Source organism: Pituophis catenifer, unplaced genomic scaffold (genome assembly GCF_029215685.1).
Source record: "Pituophis catenifer annectens isolate HBS135680 unplaced genomic scaffold, rPitCat1.0.hap2 SCAF_11, whole genome shotgun sequence".
NCBI lineage: Eukaryota > Metazoa > Chordata > Lepidosauria > Squamata > Colubridae > Pituophis > Pituophis catenifer.
Window position 1 is genome coordinate 9,149,708 of NW_027256891.1, and position 17,054 is coordinate 9,166,761.

Consider the following 17,054-nt stretch of genomic DNA (forward strand, 5'->3'; position numbering starts at 1 on the left):
CAATGGTCCTATGAGCAGTGTGAATTATCATTCGGTGCACAAGATGAATTTCCTGATCAGGTGACATCATGGTACAGGCAGCCTGGGCAGATGCTATTAAGGTTGATTGAGTGCTTGGCTTGATGAGTGCTGTGATCACATGCAGAGCCCATTTAAAATTGGGAAAATTTTGCTGGCAGTTTATCAGCAGATTCTATCATTGTGTCTTGACATGGATAATGCTTGTCTTTTTCAGGATAACTTCACCATGTCTCAAAGGCACTGAATATTAAAAGTCTGGTCAGATCATCAAAAACATCAGTCTGGAAAGGGCTGATCAAAACGATAGCCCGATAAACCAATAAACTGCCAGCAAAATATTCAGTGTATAGACCTTCTTTTTCTTACCTGGCCGTCCTGGTATGCCTGGTGGCCCAGGGCTACCCTTAGGTCCTTCTGATGGTGGCCCAGGAAGTCCTGGAGGACCTTCTAAGCCCTGAGCGCCAGGAAATCCCTTGGCACCCATTTCTCCTTTTAAACCAGGGAGTCCTGGAGGGCCTGGGGGTCCAGAGAAGCCTGAATCTCCCTTTTGACCTATTTGTTAAAACAAAGAAGGAGAGAGGTATGTAAAAGGATCAGCATTCCAGAAAGGCCCTTAAATTGCTGTTGAAAAAAAAAAGAGAGATGCTAGAGACCCCCAGAGTATGTGATGATGCAAGCTGAAAAACTGATACCCAATATTTTCTGATAACTCCCTCCCAGTAGCTCCCATCTGTCAGCATTCTCAAAAAGACCAGGAACATCCAAAACCATCCTTCAAATTTGCTGCTCCCATTATTTTCACCGTAGTTTATATAGGAGGAGTTTTTATATTTGTGGTTCACAATTTAAAATGGGTAGTGAAACAGGTTTACAGGGGATTGAATCAAAAGTAAAGAAAAAAAATATTCATTAGATTGTTAAGCAAAATCTCCTAGATGGCTAGATGCAAATTTTATGTACATATTTCAGTTTTAAAAGAACAGAATGGCAGAATTGGAAGGGACCTTGGAGGTCTTCTAGTCCAACTCCCTGTTCAAGCAGGAGACCCTATACTATTTCAGATAAATGGCTGCCCAATCTCTTCTTAAAAGCCTCCACCTATGGAGCACCTACAACTTCTGAAAGCAAGTTTTACATTACCCTCAGACAGAAGTCTGGATGAACCTTCCAGATATTTTGGGTATATATCTCCTAAGGTTTGCAGCCAACATGATTTTTAACCAGACATTCTGAAATTTGCAATTAAGAGTATCTTAACCAGATTCTTTAATATTGCCAATCTTGGAATGCCTGCTTAAAGAGTAAGTAATGGTCGCAAATTTTCAGAATTTGCAACACTTGCCCTCTCATATCCAAATGTCAACTTCATTTCTGTCTCCAAAATGAAGCAATCATCTAGATGATGGTCCATCAGTTCTAGGAGCCAGGGAGAAAAAGCTTTTTTCCCCTCACTTGGTACCCAATTCTGAGATCTATTATGAAACAATGAACTTTATTTTTCATTAATAAATAAAATTAAATCTTTGCCTGCGAGTCCTGGGAGGCCTGGAGGTCCGGGAAGTCCAAATCCTGGTTGACCTGAAAGAACACAATCACAATGGCAAAGTTAACAATGCAATTTTGTGTTATGGATCTTTGCCAAAACACATCAACCTTTCAATCGATGGATTCATCATCATTATAGAGATGCAAAAGGAAAAGGAAAGCATCAAGTAGAAAAAAAGGAGGCTCACCTGGTTCACCTTTCTGCCCTGCTGGTCCAGGGATGCCATCTCGCCCAGGTTGTCCTTTTTCCCCCAGAAGGCCTGGAGAGCCAGGGCGACCCAGTTCACCTAAGACACAGAAGAGGAGAATTGCCAACAATGAATTCTCTTGATGTTCTAGAAAAATAATCCAAAGATCTGCCTTCTGTAAATACTACGGTACCATTTCTAATGCACTTCATAATCCAGACAAAAACAATTCCCTGTGTTTCTACAAGCCTGATTTAGGACTGGAATTGTTCACCTATCACAGAGATGACCACTTCAGCTGTTCTTCTTAAACGTTTTAGGAAAGGAGAAATTGAGAAATTTCACATAAGAGATGTACAACTAGCCACAATTATGTACAAATGATGAAATGTGATTTGTATTTGCTCTTGCTCCTATCCTTTATGTGGATATTCATGTAGATGTAGATCAGATTATCAACTCTAAACTACACCCCTGCTGTAGGCAGAATTCTCCACAAACAGTAAGGACCACGCAGCATTCACAAACTAAATCACAGCCCAAGTTTATATCAGGCAAGCTAATCCTGTTCTCTGCAAACTAGGATCTCTAATTTAGAGAATAAGTTGCAACCTAAAGACAACCTAACCAACCTAACCTAACCTAAACCTAACCTAACCTAAGCAAACCAATCCAGCAAACCAAAAGACTACTTTACCTTACCTAACCCAACCCAACCAACCCAACATAACTAATCTAACCAAACCTAACCTAGCAAATGTAAAGACTATCTAATCAACCTAAACTAACCTAAACTTAATCTAACCAACCCAACTCAACAAACCAAGACTACCTAACCTAACCTTGCAAACCTAAAGACTACCTAATATATCAAATCTGAAAACTACTGCCTACTTCCCACCATTTGTAAGCCATCCAGAGTCACCTCTAGACGAGATGGGGGACACACAAACCTAACAAATAAACTAGTAAACGCATGTAATAAATGTGCTCAGGCGAATGCTGATGAGATGTCTTTTTTCTCTCATTTTTTAATTTACTTAAAATTTTGCTTTTTCTTTTCTTTAAATGTTTTCTTCAAATTTGGAAAGTTTTTACTTGTCAAAAAACTAATTGGGAAGAAAGGAATGGCAAGGAGTCAAGATTTAAGCAGCATTGTCCCTTGAACTTCATTTCACTTGGAAGAATGGAAGGTGTGACCCAAACCTCCTTCTCCTCAGTGGTTCTCAATTTTTTCTTCATCATGGACTGCCTTTAAATACCTTTTGTGGTGAAGCCAGAAGATTTAAATCATGACCTTTTTTCAAGCCTTCGTGGACCCCTTGTGACAACATTGTGGCTCCACAGAGGTCCGCGGATCATAGGTTGAGACCCACTGTACTAAATCAAAGGCTTTTAAGATAGTTCAAGACAGGTAAATCAACCAAACAAACTTTTCTCTATTTGATATTTTTCAGCACCTACCTGGAGGTCCAGGTGCCCCTGGAACACCTGGGCTTCCTGGAGGTCCATCAAGACCTTTTGGTCCTGAAATGCCTGGTGACCCTGTGAAAACAAAACCATAATCTGAAGGAAGCACAAGACAACTTCAGTAGGTATCAACATCCCTGAACTGGAAAGACAGAATTGCTGATAGAAGAGAATATTTGTAGCTCAAGGTTGAACGATGGGGCTGTCTGAGATTGGTTGTTTTCTTGCTGATGTTTCATTACCAAACTAAGTATCATCATCAGTGATCAAATGAAATGAAAAAATGAAATAGAATCTTCTCTGATTAGAAGCAAAGAGAAAAGTAGATCCAGATAAAACAGCTGTGCCTATTTTCAATTTATGGTGTTTATTAAATAAGCCAGATTTTAGTAATCAAGCCAAATGAAGATGGTCTATACAGGAACCTCTGTCTTACATGTACAAGCCCCTCACTTCCTTCCATTAAAGCAATCCTTTTGATTCCTAAGCAATCTGTTTCCATCACAGCTGGCTATGATGCAATTTGTAAAAAATTAATAACTTTTCTTTTCTTTTTCCTTCCTTATCCCTTCTCTTGTCTTTTTTGGAACACAAAACCTTTGGAAATGGGCCTTTCTGGTTTTAAACTTCCATAAACCACTCCAGAAGGCTTTTGAAGTTCAGAGCAAGAAAGAAATAAAACATTTGTTTTCAAGAAACAGATTAAAGTTTTAGAGAAAGAAAACTAGCAGAAGGTACACTTTTCAGCTCAGCAACTGGATTGTCGAGCAAAACTCAAACATTTTAGAAGATGGGGTGACTTTCGGTTGATATCGTGGCAGGAACGGCTGGAAAATAGTGGAGCTCCGCTGGGCTCTGTGAAATGCAGCCGGCAACTGCTTGCCGGGATACCCTACAGGTCAAGTCGCCCTGGAGGGGTAGTGAAGAAAGTAGAGGTGCTTCATCGATCACAAGGAAATCGCAATTTCCTTATTGATCCCAAGAAAGCTCTCCCGAACAGTAGCAGGGATGACCCTGAATGGATGACAGTCAACTGTTTTTACATTCTGTTGAATGCTGAAATTGGGAGCAGGGACGCCTAGAGAGCATTTGGAGGACTAGTCAATCCGATTCCGACTGGACACAGATGAGGTCTTATATCAAGACCTACCTAGTGGCGATAAAAGCGGCAAAATCTAACCATTTTTCCATTCTTATCGCATCTGCAGAGAACCGCCCAGCCGCCTTGTTTAGGGTGACCCACTCCCTTCTTCGGGGGGGAGTGCGGGAAGTTCCCTTGCAGGGTCGTGCTGAGGATTTTGTGCAATTCCTGCACGATAAAGTCGCTCGGATTCGGGATGGCTTGGACTCCGACTGGATGAGTCCACGGGAGGAGACGAGGGCAGGTCTTGAGAATGTTATCTGGGAGGAGTTTGATCCTGTGACTCCCGAGGATGTGGACAGGGTTCTGGGTAAGATTAGTGCCGCCACGTGTTTATTGGACCCGTGTCCTTCCTGGTTGGCGCTGGCCTCCCGGGAGGTTACACGAGGCTGGCTCCAGGGGATTATAAGTGTTTCTCTGAGTGAGGGTGCCTTTCCTACCACCTTGAAAGAGGCGGTAGTGAGGCCCCTCCTCAAGAAACCTTCCCTGGACCCGGCTGAATTAGCCAACTATCGTCCAGTCTCCAACCTCTGTTTTGTGGCAAAGGTTGTTGAGAGCGTGGTGGCACGACAGCTTCCCCGGCACCTGGATGAAGCTATCTATCTGGACCCGTACCAGTCGGGCTTCAGGCAGGGGTACAGCACAGAAACGGCATTGGTCGCGTTGGTGGATGATCTCTGGAGGGCTCGGGACAGGGGTTGCTCCTCTGTCCTAGTCCTATTAGACCTCTCAGCGGCTTTTGATACCATCGACCATGGTATCATGCTGCAGCGGTTGAGGGGGTTAGAAATAGGGGGCACCATTCTGCGGTGGTTCTCCTCCTTCCTCTCCGACCGCTCGCAGTTTGTGTTGGCAGGGGGATAGAGGTCGACCTCGAGGCATCTCACATGGGGAGTGCCACAAGGGTCGGTCCTCTCGCCCCTCCTGTTCAACATTTATGTGAAGCCGCTGGGTGAGATCATCCATGGTTTTGGGGTGAAGTGTCATCTGTACGCTGATGATACTCAGCTGTACATCTCCACCCCAGACCACCCCAACGATGCCCTTGAAGTGATGTCCCGCTGCCTGGAGGCCGTGTGGGCCTGGATGGGGAGGAACAGGCTCAGACTCAACCCCTCCAAGACCGAGTGGCTGTGGCTTCCGGCGCCCCGATATAGTCAGCAGGTGCCATCGCTGACTATTGGGGGTGAATCTTTGCCCCCCACAGAGAAGGCTCGCAATCTGGGTGTCCTCCTGGACGCATGGCTGTCTTTAGAAGAGCATATGACGGCCATGGCCAGGGGGGCCTTTTATCAGGTTCGCCTGATTCGCCAGTTGCAGCCCTTTCTGGATCAGGACGCCCTGCGCACGGTCACTCACGCCCTTGTCACCTCCCGGCTGGACTATTGTAATGCTCTCTACATGGGGCTCCCCTTGAAGAGCACTCGGAGGCTCCAACTGGTTCAGAATGCGGCCGCGTGGGTGGTTATGGGTGCAACTCGTTGTGCCCATGTGACACCCCTCCTGCGCGAACTGCACTGGCTCCCAGTGGTCTTCCGGGTGCGATTCAAGGTGTTGGTTACCACCTTTAAAGCGCTCCATGGCATAGGACCCGGGTACCTTCGAGACCGACTTCTGCCACCAATAGCCTCCCACCGACCAGTCCGCTCCCACAGAGAGGGTCTCCTCAGGGTGCCATCGGCCAAGTTATGTCAGTAGGCGACACCCAGGGGGAGGGCCTTCTCTGTGGGAGCCCCAGCCCTGTGGAATGAACTGCCCCCGGAAATACGTAAGATCTCCGACCTCCGGGTGTTTCGCTGCGCACTGAAGACCCTGTTGTTCCGCCAGGCCGGGCTATCAACATAACGATTTTAAATTGGGGTATTTTAAATTTTTGGGATTTTAATTGGAGCCTAATTATTTAATGATTTTAAATTTTAATCGTTGTTTTGTTCTGTGTTTTTAAATAGGCTGTACACCGCCCTGAGTCCTTCGGTATAGAAATAAAATTATTATTATTATTATTATTATTATTATTATTATTATTATTATTATTATTATTATTATTATTATTATTATTATTACTGGAGGAAGAAGATTACTGCAACGTGAGAAATTTGAATGAAAGTGCTGAAAGAAGAGAAAACAAATAACACCTGGAAGATTATTTGACCTTGACTTTATCTTAGTAGACGATCTGGAGGCTACTGAGCTGTTTGGAGATTTTTAAAGCAAACTGAACTATAAATACCAAAACCTTATGAAATTGTTCATTGAAAGGTGGATTTGAAAGATCTGAGGAAATCTGGTGGGCCAAGCTGGATTTGATTCACTAACATCATTTGATAGATCATCCTATGAGGCAAAAGAAGAAGAAAAAGAAGAAAAGTGATAGAAAGGGGAGAAAAAAGAAAAGAGGGGAAAAAAGAGAAAAAGAAGAAAAGACAAATAAGACTTTAAAATTTGGACAATTGGGAAGGTGTAAACTGGAAACTATAAAGATTGTAAAGTATAAATTTATAGCCTTTAAGGACTAGAAAGCTAGAGGATTTGGAGGAATAATTATGGGATTGATAAATTTTATTAATAATTCACTTTTTTGGAGTTTTTAGATAGTGGGATACTGGAATATTAGAGATACATTGAGTAATTTTTAATATATTAATTTGGTACAAAATAACTTGGCAGGAGACAATAAAGTTCTATGAAGAAATGTTAAGGATGGCTAAACGTTTTTATAAAAGTGTGACCAAGAATCATAAAGAGATGATGGGATTGTTTAAAGATAAAGAAGTGAGTGTGGAAGACCCTCAACAAATGGTGGGAAAAGATTAACAAAATATTCAGAAGACAGATGAGAAATCAGAAGAAGTGGGTGAGGAGACAAATCAAAATAAGCTACAAGAAAATAAAAACAATGAAAAGACAATAACAATAAATACTAAGAATCGAATAGATAATCCCTTAAGAGTTTACAATAGCACAGAGAAAAAAAAGGACGACTTCCCAAAAATAATGAAAGGATTATGGATGAGTATCCAAATGATGCAGCAGAAGGAGATAAGGGGTAAGGCAGAGGGAACATTCAGTCTATGTAAAAACGTTAGAAAGAAATATAGGATCCCAAGAGAAAAATATAAAAGAATCACCAAAAAGTCATCTCTCAGCCATTTTAAAATTTCATCATTTATTTATAATAGAATTTATTATAACCACAAATATACCAAGGTTAGGAGGTTGAAGACTGTGATTAGGCATATTTAAATGTATTATTATGACTAACAGTGTGTAAAAAATATATTGGAATTCATAGCTTTTAAGGATTACAAATTTCGGGGACTTAGAGATATAATCCCAGTACCTGGATGAATCATCGTATCTGGATCCATTCCAGTCGGGCTTCAGGCCTGGGTACAGCAAGGAAACGGCATTCGTCGCGTTGGTTGATGATCTCTGGAGGGCTCGGGACAGGGGTTGTTCCTCTGTCCTGGTCCTATTAGACCTCTCAGCGGCTTTTGATACCATCGACCATGGTATCATGCTGCACCGGCTAGAGGAGTTAGGGGTGGGAGGCACCGTCCTACGGTGGTTCTCCTCCTTTCTCTCTGACCGGTCGCAGTCTGTGTTGACAGGGGGGCAGAGGTCGACTCCGAGGCCCCTTGTATGTGGGGTGCCACAAGGGTCGGTCCTCTCGCCCCTTCTGTTCAACATTTATGTGAAGCCGCTGGGTGAGATCATCCATGGTTTCGGGGTGAAGTACCATCAGTACGCTGATGATACTCAGCTGTACATCTCCACCCCGGACCACCCCAATGATGCCCTTGAAGTGATGTCCCGGTGCCTGGAGGCCGTGCGGATCTGGATGGGGAGAAACAGACTTAGGCTCAACCCATCCAAGACCGAGTGGCTGTGGTTTCTGACATCCCGATATAGTCAGTTGGTGCCATCACTGACTATTGGGGGCGAGTCATTGGCCCCCACGGAGAGGGTTCGCAACTTGGGTGTCCTCCTGGACTCACGGCTGTCTTTAGAAGAGCACATGACGGCCGTGGCCAGGGGGACTTTTTATCAGGTCCGCCTGATTCGCCAGTTGCGTCCCTTTCTGGATCGGGACTCGTTAAATACGGTCACTCATGCTCTCGTTACTTCCCGCTTGGACTACTGCAATGCTCTCTACATGGGGTTCCCCTTGAGGAGCACCCGGAGGCTCCAGCTGGTCCAGAATGCGGCCGCGCGGGTGGTTATGGGAGCGACGTGGCGCTCCCATGTGACCCCCCTCCTGTGCGAGCTACACTGGCTCCCGGTGGTCTTTCGGGTGTGCTTCAAGGTTTTGGTTACCACCTTTAGAGCGCTCCATGGCATCGGACCGGGGTATCTACGAGACCGCCTTCTGCTACCAATAGCCTCTCACCGACCAGTACGCTCCCATAGAGAGGGGCTCCTCAGGGTGCCGTCGGCCAAACAGTGTCGACTGGCGGCCCCCAGGGGGAGAGCCTTCTCTGTGGTGGCACCTACCATCTGGAACGAGCTCCCCCCAGAGATACGGAAGATCCCGGACTTGCGCACGTTTCGCCGTGCTCTCAAAACTTTTCTATTTCAGCAAGCTGGCCTGGCCTAACTCCCCTCTTTTAAATTTTTTAAATTTTTTAATTCGTGATTTTATAAATTGGGTGTTTTAATCTGTGTTTCGGCCAAAATATTTAATAATTTTAAGGGATTTTTAATATTTGTATTATCTGTATTTTATCTTGGCTGTTCACCGCCCTGAGTCCTTCGGGAGTAGGGCGGTATAGAAATTTGATTAAATAAATAAATAAATAAATAAATAAATAAATCCCGGGATCGAATGAATTTGATTAATAATTGGTTTTATTGGTGTTTACAGAAAACTGAGATATTGGAAATATTGTGGAACTTGACTAATACTTAAAATATTAGGATATTTATTTTATTTTTTTTGTAGGATATTGATTTAATAGGGGTCAATAAACACATTGTATGAAGAAATGTAATTGATGTTTAAATATAATTTTGGAGAAAGCGAAGTATCATAAAGAGAGAATAGTACTGTTTAAAAATAAAGAGGTGAATATGGAAGAACCCCAACAAGTAGGGGAAAAAATAAGTACAAATTGGGAAAATAGTATTATACATATTGATAAATAAAAGTGTATATTATAATTATAATGAGCATATTAAGGTTGGAAGTTGGAAGATAAAACTATGCATATGTAATTGTATTATTACTGTCAGCACTGTGTAAAAAAATGTATTGACCCAGTCATTACACTGTTCACAAATTATATTGGTTGTTAAAGAAAAATTGCAAATAAAACATACACACACAAAAAGATGATGGGGTAATTGACACAGTAAAGAAAGAAATACAGGTAGTCCTTGACTTACAACCCCAATTAAACCCAAAATGTCTGTTATTAAACAGCCCTGTTATTAAAGAGCCCTGATGGCACAGCAGACTAAAGCACTGTTATTAACATCAACTGCCTGCAATTACTGCAAGTTCAAATCTCACCAGGCTCAAGGTTGACTCAACCTTCCATCCTTTCTAAGGTAGGTAAAATGAGGACCCGGATTGTGGGGGCAATAAGCTGACTTTGTATAAATATACAATAGTATGAAGGCTATTGCTTAACGCATTGTAAGCCACCCTGAGTCTCCGGAGAAGGGCGGCATATAAATCAAATTAAAAAAAAAAAAAAGATGGTAGTTAAATGAGTTTTGCTCCATTTGCCACCATTGTTAAGTGAAACACTGCAGCTATTAGGTTGTAACCTGGCTGTTAAACGAATCCAGCTTCTCCCTTGGCTTTGCTTATCAGAAGGTTGCAAAAGGAGATCCCATGATCCCGGGACACTCAACCATCATAAACATGAACCACTTGCCAAGCGTCCAAATTTAGATTATGTGACCAGAGGGATGCTGCAATGGTCGTAAGTATGAAAAATGGTCATGTCACTTTTTTTTAGTGCCATTGTGCCACTGTAACTTTGAACAGACACTAAATGAATGGTTGTAAGTTGAGGACTACCTATAGAGAGGACTTGCTTCTCTATAACTGCTTTAATTCCCCTCATTTCATGAAAGATGTTTCCAATTGAAGGCCATCTAGATAAGAGTCCCAAATCTCTGGAGGGTGCTGTAGGAGCCCAGCACATCTGGAGGACACGAGATGGGAAGAAACCTTCACAAAGAATATAAGCTCTGGAAAAAGTATCTGTTTCAGAAGCAAAAGAAGAAGAAAAGAGAAGAAAAATGAGCCATGTTAAATCAATTACCTGGGAATCCAGGAAGGCCAGGTTCACCTTTTGCTCCCAGAGTACCTGGTGAGCCAGACAACCCCGGATTTCCAAGAGATCCTTTAGGGCCTGGAGAACCAGGGTAACCAGGCAATCCACTTTCACCCTGGGGAAAAAAATAGCATTTTTTTAAAAAAGGAAAATCTAGAAGCTGAAGAAGAAGGATGAGAAGCACAAGGTTTTCAAGGAAAAAAACCCAGTTGCCTTTTGGAGTAGCACAGGGCAATCTTGTCCATGATTATGAAAAGGTGCTCTTCAGTACTTCTGGAAAGAATGTTGGGCAACCTACCTTGGGGCCAGGAGGACCTGGAATACCAGTGCCTGAAATACCAGGATCACCCTTGTTTCCCTTCAGTCCAGGTGACCCAGGAGAACCAGGCTGGCCAAGACGCCCTGGGATGCCTTGTGAACCTTTTGTGCCAGGGGGACCTGTGCAAAACAGTGAAAAAACAGCAGATCATAGCAACTCTGAGGCAGTGTATATAACCATTGTGGATCAAGGATCACACTTTACAAGTAGAGTGGCAAGGCAAGGGTTGGAGAAGAATCAAACCCAGATGGATTGAATGAGATGGAATACCAAGCACACAAGAGAAATGTGGAGTTTCTGCACCACAGAATCACAATGCTTTCACAAAATATAAAAAATGGAGTGGCTAATGTTTAAAATACTCATTGCATGTTGTAAATCTGGATGACGTAAGAATTTAAGGAGAAGTTTCATGGATTAGATCACAGATCATTATCCAGTCCAACATCCTGGATTCCCAGTTGTATCTGGGAAGAGAGATATCACCATGTTGGCTCCCTACAGCATGTATGCTGCTTCTAATTCAGGGTTCCCTAAAAGCTAACTTGATTGATAATCACTGGTAGGTAGAATCTCCATAAATTTCTCACATCCCTGTTGAAAGCCATCTGAGATCCTATCTATGCCCATGCCATGTAGAGGCAATTTATGTATATACAGTAAATCAAAGTGCTTTACAGCCCTCTCTAACTGGTTTACAGAGCCAGCATATTAACCCCAACAATCTGGCTCCTCATTTTACCGACCTTGGAAGGATGGAAGGCTGAGTCAACCTTGAGCTGGTCAGGACTGAACTCCTGACAGTGAGCTGAATTAGCCTGCAATGCTGCATTCTAACTACTGCACCACCGCAACTCTTCAATTTACATAGTTGAAATTCAGTTTTTGACAGCCAATCTTCTAAGGAGCTTTTTCCAATCTTTTGCATGATCCAGAGGTATGGATCTTCGACTTCCTGGTATGGGATTATTAGAATTGAGGCCCAACACATCTGGAGAGCATTAGGTTATGGAATGTTTTATTCTGAAACATCCCCTTTTTCAAGATACAATCCTACATTTCTTGTCAGGCACAAATGATCAGGACCATACATTCAGATTTATTGTGCAAGCCTATACGCAAGAATCCAGTCAACTAAAATTCAAATATGAATTGGCGCCAGATCTTCAACGGAATTCAAGGAGGGGGGCTGGACTTTGATCATTTGTGCCAACATAAGGAACCTAAGCTGATGACACATTTAACTCCCCCCTTCCCCCCAGCTCTGCTTACTCTTGTCCTACATCTTTCCAGTCAAGGAATAAAAGACTGAACCTAAATGTTTCCAATTATCAAAACAATCTTTAGTTCAATGAATGGTTGGAAGGAAGGAGTGGGGAATTCTTCTGAAATCGTACCTGGCAGTCCCATCTCGCCATTGGCACCTTTTAATCCAGGGGGCCCAATTGGTCCAGGGGGCCCCAGAATTCCAGTGTCTCCTTTGGGACCTATTAAAACAGAATTACGGTTACTACTTTGATGCTGGATGGATTTCCAGCATGTGTATTAAACACATGCTTATGTGTATTAAACACATAAGCAATAAGAAAATCTTTATCAGTTGTAATGGCCAAGTTCATCCATTGTCCTTCATCAAAACTGGAAAAGCCATGTAATGAATTAGTACAACGTGCAGATCTCACTATTGTCATTAGTAAACCAGGATTTAGTGTTTTGTGCAGAGCTGGTCACCATGGCTTGGCTTGATGAGAAGCTGAGCTATTGTTACAATATTGAAACAGCATGCCCATTCAGAAAAGCAAAGGGTTGGTTGTCTCTCACCTGGCAATCCAGGTGCACCTGGCTGTCCAACTGATCCAGCGGGCCCTGGGTCACCTGGGATGCCGGGATAACCCTTCTGACCGGTCAAACCAGGATTACCTTTAAGGAAACAAAAGGTTGAATGAGTAGTCTTCATACTTAGGTATGACTTAGCCCAGGGGTCTGCAACCTTAAACACTCGGAGAGCCATTTGGACCAGTTTCCCACAGAAAAGAAAACACCGGGAGCCACAAAACTTTTCCTGTACCTGACTATTTCCTGAGCGGCCACAAAACTAGCATATATAGTTGAATTAAAGATTCTGTTTTCTTCTGAAACTTTTCTTTTCTTGGATTTATCCATGATTGGCCTACTGGGGATCGAAAAGCTTAATAAATTGCGCATCGGTTGGTGTCGCATATTGGCAGTTGTGAGGCATATTTTGAGCAACAGGGAGCCACAGCAGAGGGACAAAAGAGCCAAATGCAGCTCCAGGGCCATGGGTTGATGACCCCTGACTTAGCCAAACAAAGACATGTAGCAAAGAGTAGGTGCCACTTTTTGTTGAGCTGGCGAGGCCATAAGTATCATTTGGCTCGATGGTGTTTTCTTACTTATTTTAGTTGTTGTTGTTGTACTAGTAGTTGCCATTATTATCTCTTTTTTAATTAATTCCCAGACTTTCATGTACTAATCAATAATTCTAAATCTGGTTCTTGAGATTACACCCAAATTTAATTTTCACTTTTCAAAGGTTCTTTCTAGCTTCCTCCGTTCTTATGAAACAATAGCGTGGGAAACTAAAGGAGAGGGTTGAGGGAAAAGTGAATATTCTAGCAATCCATCAGTTAATTGTCTCTAATATTAAATATTTAAATATTTGTATATTTGTTGTACTAATAAATAGGAATCACCCAAATTAAATATAAGGGTTTAATCATGTTGTTGCATTATTGTGAGTTATTTATCGCCAAACTGAATGCAATATCCACTGGAGAGCACAGAAAAGCCATAACCATAAGGGGAATAATAGTGACATAGTTCCTTTTAATGATAAATTTTAACTGATTTGCCTTTCTATTTAATTATATATTTGTATTTTATTTTCTATTTTGTTCCTAGCTGACTTGAACACAACCTGTGGTTTAAAGGATGTAAATTCAAGAAAACAGAGTTCTTCAGAACTTCTCTGAAATAAACCAGGTTTTGTTCATTTAGGAATATCAGACAGGGAAGTACAGATTAATATTCATTTATTTGTTTCTCATCTTCCAAATTCTTGGAAATATATGACTGATGAACATTTTCTAGCCATCTCGATCACTTTTTCCAAGAACAAATATTCTTAATGCTTTTAAGAGGAATATTTACCCTGAGAAACAGGAAGGGAAGAGAAACCTATGGATTAATGGAAGTTCTGAGACTGAAGAAACACCCACCTTGTTAACACCCAATTTTTTGACCCCTATTATGTGGAAGGAACACAAAGTGAATCTTTTCTTACCTTTCTCTCCAGGTTCCCCCTTTTCTCCTTTGGAACCCAGTTGGTCAATATCAATTTTTCCAGGAGCTCCCGGCAAGCCAGGTTCTCCTTTGCTGCCTTTTTGTCCGGCAAGTCCTGGTTGACCTGATTGTCCTGGTAAACCATCATTGCCTAAGCAATATCCAAAGCACATAATGTTTCTTGTTAATTTGGAGTGCACTGACTGTAAGCAGTCTGTAAGCCCCAATGAAGTAAATGAAAATCCACTATATCCTTCACATTATCAATTTACCACATTAGAATGCCCTTAAATCGCCAACAACTACGACAGATAAAGCATTCTTCATCAGGGTGACATTCCTCTAATCTCATCCCATCCTTGTCCATTTCATTTCCAAGCCAACCACAAAACTTTGGTTTGAGTGATTATTAACTGGACCACCTTCTCCATCAGGGCTGGATGGAGGTCAGTTCTGGTTCAAGGTCAACATTTTGATACAAAAGACCTTTCCATCATAGCTTATTATTGCCGATTACACATTTAGGTCTAAATAATGTCAGCAATTAAAGGTGTAGGGAAACTTTTAGGGTGCACACGGATTTGGAATTTTGAGAGCATCTTGTAGACTTCTCTCACAAACTGGTTACCTTAGATCATAATCAGCCAGAAGGCAAATTGTTGAGCTGTACCAAGATGCTCTGAGATTTTCTGCCATTCCATACTTTTGTTGAATTGAGAAGTGGCCACAAAGCACTAAATTGCACATTGCCACCATGTTTATTTTCAAAAAATATATACAGGGCATGTTAATACAATGTTCTTGGGAAAAAAATGTCGATGTGATGGAAGGGGAACTTGGCTTTGAAGCATGCTAGCCTTCCATTGTTTTTTTTTTTTTAAATGAAAAGGATATAGAAATATGCATGGATGCCAAGAGAAGCACCTATTGACAACAACTTGTCTTGAAAAACTTGCAGGATGTGTCTGAAATTAGAATTTCCCTATCTAGAGGCAATATACCAAAAGCATACTTGCACTTTTACTGAGTTTAAAGGATTAATTCTAAATTCTAGGGATGGAAAACAAAGAGACCTCTTACCTTTGAGCCCAGGGAAGCCATTTCTTCCAGGCGATCCAGGTGTTCCCAGAGGACCAGGTGGCCCCATCACGCCCATCTCGCCTTTGCCTCCTGGAAGCACAGCAGAAGCAGTTTTATTTGGAGCCCTAGAATCACCAACTTTCCAAATCTTTTTACTTCCATCACTTTTCATCCTGAAATTTCAACCTGAAATTTTTGGCAATAGCAAGGCAATTGGCTAATCTCTAATTCAATATCTCTTAACCTTGGAAGCTTTCAGATATGTGGACTTCAACTCTCAGAATTCTGGAAGTTGAAGTCCACACTTCACACCTTTAAAAGCTGCCAAGGTTGAGAACCAGATGCCCTCTCGCTTGTGCTCAAATAATTCCCATTTTTCTGTTTGGTGATCCTATTTAATTTGGATCAGCTACCTTAGGAACATCATGAGCACATGGGAGGGCCATGTTGCTGACTCTGCAGCAGAAATCAGAAAGGATTTAACTCTCCACAACAAGATGGCGCCTCTCTTGCTTCAATGAGAGCAGCATAACTGAATATAACTGGAAAGGTTTTAATTCTTTGAGGGCTTCCAGACTGTAAGAAACGTGGAAATGTTCTCGGCCCATCATCTTTGAAATGAGTCAATGTTTTGATTGGTGAAGGACATCTCCCTACTGTTTTCCATTCATCAAGACACCCTGTTATGAATTTTATGTCTATGCAATTATCAGACAGTATTGTAAAATGAAAGCACCTCCTATCTACACAACCACAATAGCACAAAATATATTTACCTGGTATGCCTGGAGTTCCATCTCGTCCTGGAGAACCGGGGGAACCTGGTCCACCTGGAAGACCAGGTGCTCCAGGAAAACCTGGGTTGCCCCTGTCACCTGGAGGACCAGGAACATCAAATCCTGGTTGCCCAGGATCTCCTTTCTCGCCAGGGATGCCTTGAAATCCTAGGAGAAGTTGTCAGAATACAAATCCTTTAATTATAGCTTTCCCTAAATCAGTTGTTAGTTCATCCTTTCCTCACCTTCATGCTTTGCAGGTATTTAGTTTTTAACTGCTAGAATTCCTCAGCAAGTATGGTGTCAGCCCTGGAGGCCATCTTTTTCTTTGGATCTTCAGGGCTGCCACACTTAGTGCTGTGGGATAAGGGGAGGGAGGGTTGCATGGAGTTGGTGAAGATATATAGCTATAACAACATTATTTTCTCTGGGAGTCAAGGACATTCAGCCTGAACCTGGAGAAGCGTGACTGGGGAACATCTCCAGTTGGGATGGTGGATTGATTGGACCATGTGATGGACATGTGGGTGCATGGGAAGGGACTTTGACTTTCCTTTGGGTGGGGAAAACCTGGAAACTTTCAGATTCAAGTTTTCCCAGATGTGCCAATATGACATCTCTAATAAAATGGAACTTTGAGGAACTGCTGGCCTTGGAGGCTTCCTTGGTTGGGGGTGTTACTTGGAACCCTGACACATGGTGTCAGATCCACCCCCACAATCAAGAAAGACACATGGTGATTCTTCTAGGTAGATTTCTTTATTGTTCCACACTATAGACAGAATCTTGCCAGACTGAAGTAGATTACCACCTACACCAAGCATATACTTTGGAAAATGTTAGGGAGTGATTGTGTTTACCCTCTTTCTCTCACACATAACATCTGGGCTGAGCTGCCTCTTATTCCTCTGGAATACATCCTTC

At 42.3% G+C, this 17,054-nt stretch overlaps 1 protein-coding gene across 1 annotated transcript in view; it reads right to left on the reverse strand.

Moving 5' to 3' along the window:
* Positions 1–17,054, reverse strand: part of COL4A5 (collagen type IV alpha 5 chain) — a 137,196-nt gene that overhangs the window by 20,470 nt on the left and 99,672 nt on the right. Inside the window, exons 31-41 of the mRNA XM_070952119.1 lie at positions 16,131–16,298; positions 15,355–15,444; positions 14,276–14,425; positions 12,793–12,891; positions 12,369–12,458; positions 10,951–11,090; positions 10,641–10,767; positions 3,219–3,299; positions 1,755–1,853; positions 1,549–1,599; positions 388–573 (exon numbers count right to left, since the gene is read on the reverse strand). Of these exons, the coding sequence (XP_070808220.1) occupies positions 388–573; positions 1,549–1,599; positions 1,755–1,853; positions 3,219–3,299; positions 10,641–10,767; positions 10,951–11,090; positions 12,369–12,458; positions 12,793–12,891; positions 14,276–14,425; positions 15,355–15,444; positions 16,131–16,298 (1,281 nt within the window). The remainder of the gene's footprint in view (positions 1–387; positions 574–1,548; positions 1,600–1,754; positions 1,854–3,218; positions 3,300–10,640; positions 10,768–10,950; positions 11,091–12,368; positions 12,459–12,792; positions 12,892–14,275; positions 14,426–15,354; positions 15,445–16,130; positions 16,299–17,054) is intronic.